Genomic DNA, 9,485 nt, shown 5'->3' with positions numbered 1-9,485 from the left:
GGATTTTCTGATAAAGAATTTATCAAGGAGTTTATTGTCGAAAATCCCGAAATAACAGATACCTTCGGTTTAAAAGCTGTTGACCTGTTTAAGTTTGTCACAAAAAGGGAATGCCGTAATAAAAGTAAAGAAAACTGGATTCTTCAAACGCCACCCCAACTGTTTAAGTGGTTAATTAAAAATAATAATCTAACTTTTGATTTGTCTCCAGTGTATGTGCAGGAATATACTAATGTGGCATTATGTTTCAAGTGTTGTCTCTTCGGGCACGTTTCGAAATACTGCACAGCAAAAGAATGCTGTTATAAGTGTGGTGAGGCTCATAATGTTACAGAATGTACAGCTACTGTTAATAATTGTCCCAACTGCAGTAAGTTAAAACTAAGTGACCGAAATCACACAGCCCGCAATCCAAATTGTCCAGTATTTAACCAAAGGATTCAACGCCAACAACAGCTTACTAATTATAGTAATGACAATTTTTTAGCACATTAGTAAGTAACGGAGTGTTTGAAGAAGAATGCACCTTTATAATTGCTTATCAGAATGTACGTGGTTTAAACAGTAAAGTGATAGAATTTTATAACAATGTGTCTGTAACTGAAAATGAGTATGATGCTGTTGCACTAACTGAGACGTGGATTACTGACGGTGTCTATGACAGTGAATTATTTCCAGAACGTTTCTCAATTTTTAGATGTCGAAACAGAAGTGATAATCTGCGCGGTGGAGGTGTGCTTTTGGCAGTAAAAAGTAAATATAGTTGCAGTTTGATTAACGTAGATTTTAAAATACCACAGATTGATTTAGTAGCTGTCAAGATACAAGTTGATGAAATTAGCTTTATATATGTGTTATTAGTATATGTTGCGCCCAGTAGTACAATTTCAGATCGGGAAGACCTTTTTTCATATATGGAAAGCTTGCAATATCTCTATCAAAAGAAGTTTATTATTTTAGGAGATTTTAATATTACGCACCTAAATCAGTATTACGTCAATAACTTTAAGGATCAACAAATTGAGCTGCTATTGAACTTTCAAGGTTTCTATGAATGTACACAACAAAACAGAGTTCTAAATGCCAACGGTCGCATATTGGACTTAGTTTTGACTAATCTTGGAAGTAGTGTGTTTAGTGATGGCTGTGGCTTTGTCGGCAGCGATGCTCATCATCCACCATTGACAATTGAAATTTCTTTAAAAAATCCAAAGCAAAAATCTTTACCCAGTAATAATACGACATCAAATTTTAATTTTAAAAAAGCGGATTTTCTTGCAATGTATCAGCTCTTTCAAAATGTCAGTTGGAGTGACCTGGAATCTTTTAATGATGTTAATTTGGCAGTTGAATATTTTTATAAGAAAATTAACTCAATATTTGAAATATGTGTACCAAAAGTGAGACCACATAAAAAGTATCCTGTATGGTTCAACAAAACAATAATAAAAGATATACAAACCAAAGATAAATTAAGGATTAAAAGTAAAAATTATTTTAACTTAGATAACCATAACCGTTTTATACAACTTAGAACTAAAATCAAGAGGGACGTGAAAGCTGCATATCAACAATACTTAAATAAGATTCAGATGGATATTAATGAAAATTCGAGGTCATTCTGGCAACACATTAGAAATAACAAAAGTGCGCCAAACATTCCATGTAAAATGTTTCTTGATGGTGACGAGTATACTGACGGGACGGATATGGCAAACGCATTCGCTTCCTACTTTCATTCTGTATATATTGAGAAAGAGCTGCCCTACTCAGAGCACACCCAGCACTATATAAATGAGTCATTTTCAATCAATGGCATTACCCACGATGATGTGTGTGAGGCAGTCGGAAGACTTAAGATCAATAAGTCTGTAGGACCTGATAATTTGCCATCATATGTAATAAAAGGTTTGGTAGGATTTGTTGCTGAACCATTGAGAATTTTGTTTAACATGTCAATAAGTACTAGAAACTTTCCGACAATGTGGAAAGAAGTTAAGATATGTCCAGTTTTTAAGAAAGGAAATACGTCAGACATTAAGAATTATAGACCGATCGCTATTTTGTCATGTCCTGCAAAAATATTTGAATCAATAATATATAAACAGATTTATAATTACGTACGAAATAAAATATCACCCATGCAACATGGATTTATGAAGAATAAATCAACTGCCACGAATTTATGCAATTTAACTCAATACATAGCAGAAAAGTTAGACAAGAGTTGTCAGGTAGATGTTATTTACACAGATTTTGCAAAGGCTTTTGACTGCATCCCACACAACATTCTTCTAAAAAAACTAGATACAGAGTTTGGGTTTGATGACGGCCTGGTTAATTTTTTTCAATCTTACCTTAGTAATAGGCAGCAGAAAGTCCTACTCAGGGGGTTTAGCTCTAATTATTTTATACCAACTTCAGGTGTCCCACAGGGATCTAATCTCGGACCACTACTGTTCCTTTTATTTATAAACAATTTAATTGATACCGTTAATAAGTCCAAAACGTTACTATTTGCTGATGACTTAAAATTGTACCTTAGAATAAAAAACATGGAAGACTGTCAATCACTTCAAGAGGATATGAACAAAGTTCATAGTTGGTCGGTTGAAAACGGTTTGGAACTTAATGTCAATAAATGTTATGTCCTTAGCTATACACGAAAAAAAAGTCTATCCTATTTTAGCTATACAATTAATGGAGCAGTGTTGCCTCGTGTTACTGAAATGGTGGATCTAGGAGTCACTTTTAACTCTCAACTTAATTTTAAGACACATATAGGTAGTATTGTTAATAAAGCCTATAATATGTATGGATTTATAGTTCGAAACTGCAAGGACTTTAATAATATGACATGCATAAGGACACTATATGTGTCATATATAAGATCAATCCTAGAATATTGCTCGGTTATTTGGAGTCCTCATTATAGTATCCATAAGTATAGCTTAGAGAAAGTCCAAAATAAAATGCTAAGATATATAAAATACAAGGAAACCGGTATATATCAACTTCATATACCTAAAGTAGACATCCTGAAGAGATATAATTTGCACACCTTAGAAAGTCGAAGATCTGTAGCATATTTGGTGTTTTTACACAAACTTATTAATAATAATATTGAAGACCCTAATTTGTTAGCTTTAATAAGTTTTCATGTGCCAAATTATCGAATCAGGAATCCAACAAGCATGTATGTTGATAATGCACGAACTAATTTTTATTTTAATTCTCCCATTATAAGTATGTGTAAGTTATATAATCAAGTTAGGGACCAATGTGATATTTTTAGTGTAGATTTGAATCGATTTAGAAAGATGATTCAAGAAATGCTGTAAACTTATTGCTTGTTACTTTGTATATTTGCTATGTACATTAATAATTGTCTTTAACCAACCTACCCTATAATTGGATGTATTTCTGTGGGGTTTGTAATCAAATAAATAAATAAATAAATAAAATAAATAAATCCTTATGGATTGAAATATCTCACATATTGTTCACGAATATTAAAAGCATAGTTAGCACTTCTATGATTTGTATTTTGCATTGCTATGAAGGCATTTGGCTGTTCAGTAACTGGTGTCAAAAGAGTGTTATCATAGTGCACATTTCGACTGTTTGATCTCAAATAATTGTGCAAAATGCACGCAGCTTTTACAATTACAGTAAGCGTTGACCTTTTTGCCTCCATGGGTCTGTGGAAAATTCTCCATTTTTGAGCTAATATTCCGAAACAATTTTCGACTACTCGCCTTGCTCTGCAGAGTCGTTTATTATACGTAGTCAATCTGAGGTCGTCTCTTGATTGCCGATATGGAAAAGGGCGCATCAAATATGGACTTAACGCAAAAGCTTCATCTCCTATTAGTACACATGGAAGTGATTCCTGGCAACCAGGCAACGGTCTGTTTTGTGGGACATTCATTGTTCTTTGTTCTAAGCGACGCCCTACAGCCGATTCTTCGAATATACGACCGTCGCTGTTTTTTCCGTATGCTCCAACATCAATTGTAATAAATTTGTAATGTGGGTCTACTATTGCCATCAGAACTATTGAAAACTTTTTTAAATATGAAAAATGGTCAGATCCACTATTTCTTGGACATTTAATAGTTACGTGCTTGCCATCGATGGCGCCCAAGCAATTTGGAAACCCCCAAAGATTGTTGTAGTCTCGTACAGAAGCTTCCCAAATTTCTTCTGTTGGCTCAGGTAGGTATTCTGGTTGCAATTTGTCCCAAATAGCTGTGCACACCTCTTTTATAATAGAGCTAACTGTAGAAAACCCAACTCTAAAACTATGTGCGATTGTTTTGTAGGTATCTCCAGTTGCTAAATATCTGTAACAAATATTAAATTTTACTTATCATTTACAGGTGAAACTTTAAAAAAGAGATGGAAAAGCCTGAAAGACTGTTACACCAAGCACCTAAGATCCGAACAAACTCATACAGGGCAAAAACCAAAGCAATTGGACCGTTACAGAACTTGGCCATGGGCAAATCAGATGTCCATATTTAAGCGCTATTTTCAGCTAACCCCCACGGATTCAAACGTTCTCTACCTAAATGATACACAAACAATTAACTCAGATAATTCGCTCTTAACGCAAGACATTTTACATGAGCCATCTCCAACAATAGAGACTACTGAGTCAGTCATTGTCCTGTCACTCCCACACTTGGATGCACCTTCTAGTAATAACTGTGCTACTATGTTGAGCTCTACGGAAACCCAAAATACTACAGCAAATACAACAGAGAAAGAAATAGAAAGTGAAGCAAGTTTTGATAATCGTTCTATGCCTACATCAGATAATACTTCTACTATTGGTTCACAAGCCAGGTCCAGAAGAACACATGCTTCTCCAAACGTTGGATCAACCACGTCTTCAGTATTAAATTACCTTCAAAATCGGAGTGCTTCGAAACCAAACTATGATGATATAGATCATATTTGCCTCGGATATGCTAAGACTATAAAAAAAATTCTCGGCAGAAAGACAAGCTTTGGTCAAGTTTGAAATGGCAAAACTATTAATGGAACAAGAACTAGCACACATTCGTGAACGTTCTCCTATCACCAATAGGTCTACACAAGATGTTTCAGTATATTTCAGAAATTTCACAAGTGATGATAGTAGTAATGTTGAGTAACCTATAATTAATTCATTTGGTAATTATTATTGTTTCTGATTATAAAAATAAACCTTTCATTCATTCAGTAATATATATAATTCACGCCCATTTTTCCCTATTGGGGTGAGCAGAGATGACATCACATCACCCCTCGGATGACAACCCGAGTGTTGATGAGACGCCACCCACGGTTGACATATCGAACACTGTTAAACGTGACAGGTTGTCAGCCTATCGCCGTGTTTTATATATTATAATATAATTACTTACCTTAAGGTTATACACAGTCGTTCTACTGGTGATATTGGATTGCGATAATTTGTGAATTCTTTTTTAATAGAGTCTCTTATCATATTCAAAAGATTATCAAAGCTTTCAATCGTCATTCTATAGTAAATGTAAAATCGCTTTTCATCTTCACGTAATTGCCAGTGCAAGGTATGGAATTCACCTTCCCTTTCTCTGGTTTCATTTATAGTGTGTACCCATACTCTTGTTTTTCTGAGAAAAACATAGCATAATAGACATTACCTTACAATAGTATCTACTTAACTGGCACAATATCTTCGTAAATGATTGTGTCGTACTTACCTTTCTTGTTCCTCTTCGTCAATGAGAGTAGACAAAAGTAAAATTTCTTCAATTTCACTATCTGTATCAGAGAGCATTGTATTGAATGACGTGACTCCAGGCTGGCGAACGCAGAACTCAGACGCGACGGTGTACACAACTTTTGCACGTGCAGTGATCGCCACCGTGCACGCCACCGCGGACGCAAATTGAACGCGTTGGTTTGGCCTAGCCTTAACTTCTCAAAGTGAAGATTCTTGCAGTACTTTAAATACGTTACGTCACTGGGCGGTCACTCACAAAATAACTCATAATGCTTTAAAAGATTTGTTAAATGTTTTATCTAACTTTCCTACTAATTCAGAGGACAGTTTAAAAAGTATTCCTAAAGATCCAAGAACATTTTTGAAAACTCCCACCTGCATTCAAGTTAGGTCTGTTGAACCTGGCAGGTATTACCACATAGGTATTCAAAAGTCCTTGGAACAGATTTTTCACTGCAAATCTTTGCTTCCAGATGAAGTAGTGGAAGTTTCTATTAAGTGAAACGATGGAAAGCTACTGAGTTCCGGCAATTTTTATTTTATACAGGTTCCCTTGCATTGAAGGGAGTTATTTCAAAACAAAAATATCAAAACTTTTTGACTTTGTCTGTAGCAATGAGGATATTGTCTTCTTCAAAGTTATGTCACTCATTTACAGATTATGCAGAAGAGCTATTGATCCACTTTGTTAAAATGGTTAAGAACTTGTATGGTCCTGAATTCCTTTCTCACAATTTTCATAATCTTCTGCATCTTGTTGATGTTCGTTGTTTTGGAAGCATTGAAAAATTTTGAATTTGAAAACTAGTTAAAAAATCTTTTGCGAAAACCTGGAAATCCCTTGTCTCAAATTATTTTCAGACTTAGTGAAGCACATTCTTATCATGGGTCTAATGATTTGCATAAAAATATTCAAAGTTTTGATAGTCCACAATTTAGCCAGTCACACAATAGTGCAAACTTACCAATAGGCTGCAAAGGGCCTGAATATAAATCAGTTTCTTGGAAAGGAATAAAACTATCATTGTCAGTTGACTGTTGTTTCTTGTTAAAGGACAAAACTGTCATTGAAATAAGAAATTTTGCATTTTCAGCTAAAAATAATGAACCTGTATGCATAGGTCACAAATACAATAACAAATCAATTTTTTTTGATAAACCATGCAAGTCATCAAACCTAAATATATTTGAAGTTAACACCTTAGATGTTCTACTGTGTCATTGGCCATTAACACAAATAGAGTGCAAATTAGTTCGTTTACCTTTTGGTAATAAATTTGTAGTCTATCCACTACTTCATCATTAATGATATGTATAAGAATTAATATGCCAGTATATAAATCTGTATTACTTATAATATATTATAAATTATACGGATTTAAAAAATAAATAATCTTAATAATTATCCAGAAATAATAATGCAGTTTTATTTTATTGTTATTGTTATTTTACTGCATTTCATAGATTTTTTTAAACTGGTACATATTGATAAAACATGTAGTTATGTATTCTATGATTTTATTTACTTTTTAGAATGGTTTGGGTTGTGGCCAAGTTTGTAGAGAGTGAAGAAGTAGAAGTGTTGCCAAAAAAGTGGCTTTTTGATGATAATTCAAAATCATATTACCCACCTTATGGCAGAACAAAATTAGAAAGAGCTATTAAAGCTCAAGAAAATCCATCTTCAGAGTGGAAAAGCTTTTCCATTCTTTTAATGAGTCAAAAACTGTTCGATAATTTTGCGATTGCAAATTCAAAAGCCACAAAGGCTTGCTTTACATCAGACATTAGTGACATAGAACAGCTAAATGAATTACCGCCTACAAGGGAAAGAAAGAAAAGGACTTTTTCAAGCAGTGAAGAAAGTGATGAAGCGTCATTGGATAATTTTAATTTTTAATTAATTTAAAAATAATAAGACATTTGAGCTGCATAGATCAGATGCCAGTCCTGTTGTCAGCAGACCAAAAAATGAGAAAACCAAAGAAGGTAAACCTTACTATAATTTTTTATTAAAGATTTTTTCTCAATAAAAAAGTATTTGAAAAGCAGCAGTTCTAAAATACATAATTTTACAGGACCTCTAAATAATCTTCATGGAGAAGCCCAACACCCAGCCCAATTGAAACACTATGATCAGCCTTATCCAGGAGGTCCGTTAGGAAATGAAAATCACGATATTGGTATGTCAAACAATAAACTTGATAATGTTAGCACAGGCAAGAATCCCTTAACTCTATCCAGATGTTTGCAATTTATAGGTTACTAATTTTATGTTGTATGTTGTGAACTTTGAATTTGACAGTCCAACCACATCATAAAAAAAATCCAAAAGGAATTTGTTTAAATTGAACAGTTTAACCTAATCGAAATAGATGGTTTTTTTAGGGCATTTACCATATAGTTTATTGTAGGTTGCAAATATAGCAAGTTTTTAAAGCTGTCATGTCCTAGGTTATGTCCCTTTTCGTAAATTGGTTGGTTGTGTTGATGTATTTTTTATTTTCCTAGAGAAAATGGGCAAGCAATCCCTAGAATATTTAGTCAAACAAAGAAGAATATTAAAAGACCATGAAAACCAACTAATGGAAATTAATAACAAACTTGATAAAAACTATGACTTATTGAAACAAATTTTCAATAAATTATCTGATGGTGCTGAAACAAACGAATCTTATCCATCAAATAATAATTTGGCACAGTTGGAAGCATTGGAATTAAAATTGCCGATCAGTTCGAATGACATTTTGAATGAAGTAGAAGAGCTGCTTCAGGAGAAGGATGTTTTTAACTGTTTGGTAAAATGTAGTTTTATTATCAATTTGCTTTCTCTGTTTCTTCTTCTAACGCTGACCAAAATTGGAAAACAAAACATGTGCAATGTTGTCTTTATATGTATTGTGTATGTGCATGGGAGTATTTTAAATGCATGCTTCTTATATGTATCTTTTGTATTTGAAGTGTATCAAAACACAGCTTTTTCGAAAATGTAGGTTACATGCATATTAATAAAATATACGATTTTTATTACACATTTCAGAAACAGCGTCTAAAAATGTTGGGAGCGCGGAATTATAAGGAGCTAATTAAACGTGGAATGGAAAAATTATGTACGGATGAGTTTATGTTTATGTACAGTTACGTGGGCCACAAGAAGAAAAAACCTCTAAAGGGGTTAAAAATTGCTCAAGCATTAATTGGTAAGTTGTCAAAAGTTCATACATACTTCCAGCTTTTTTTAAAAGTACTCAATAGTACGTATCTAATGATCAATTAAAATTGAGGACTCTAATATATATCATATTTTTTTATATTTCAGAAGCAGTACAGCTGTATTCTGAGGGGGTCACCATAAAAGACATAGAAATTCAAATATCTATATTTCTGTCAAAGGCTCCTGAGAGGGTATTAAAAAGAAATGTTCGGGCTTCTTCCGATTAGGGCCAGGCTTATCAAATAAATTTGATATGGGGTTTAGAAATTTTGTCTGTTATTTAGTTGTCATCCCAAATTAGCATTATATACACTACAAATCTTTCTTACAAGAAGGGGAAAACCAATAGGAAAACACACATATCAGCCTTCTCCGCATATTGTCACGAATGGAAAATCCATTAATTCAAAAGATGGACTTATTAACTTAAAAACATAAGAATATTCGAGGATTGCGAAATATTAAGCGCACGAGGCAAGGTCGCACCATGATGCACCGAGTGTGTCATGCACC

The 9,485-nt window shown here is 33.6% G+C and overlaps 2 protein-coding genes across 2 annotated transcripts; both read left to right on the top strand.

Annotated features, from left to right (window-relative positions):
* Positions 1-4,399: 4,399 nt before the first annotated feature.
* On the top strand, positions 4,400-5,378 carry LOC145738228 (uncharacterized; the record flags this gene model as incomplete). Its single annotated transcript, XM_081993074.1, is given in 2 exon segments — positions 4,400-4,996; positions 4,998-5,378. Coding segments are annotated over 2 exon segments (762 nt in total), but the record flags the coding sequence as incomplete, so codon positions are not given.
* A 2,896-nt stretch (positions 5,379-8,274) lies between these two features.
* Positions 8,275-9,199, top strand: LOC145738395 (uncharacterized). Its single transcript, XM_081993214.1, has 3 exons — positions 8,275-8,556; positions 8,799-8,958; positions 9,078-9,199. Exons 1-3 carry the CDS (start codon positions 8,275-8,277, stop codon positions 9,197-9,199), a joined length of 564 nt encoding a protein of 187 aa, XP_081849340.1.
* Positions 9,200-9,485: the final 286 nt, after the last annotated feature.

Source organism: Ips typographus, linkage group LG15, assembly GCF_016097725.1.
Source record: "Ips typographus isolate SLU linkage group LG15, UJ_Ityp_2.0, whole genome shotgun sequence".
Classification (NCBI taxonomy): domain Eukaryota; kingdom Metazoa; phylum Arthropoda; class Insecta; order Coleoptera; family Curculionidae; genus Ips; species Ips typographus.
This window is presented reverse-complemented; position numbering and strand designations above follow the sequence as displayed.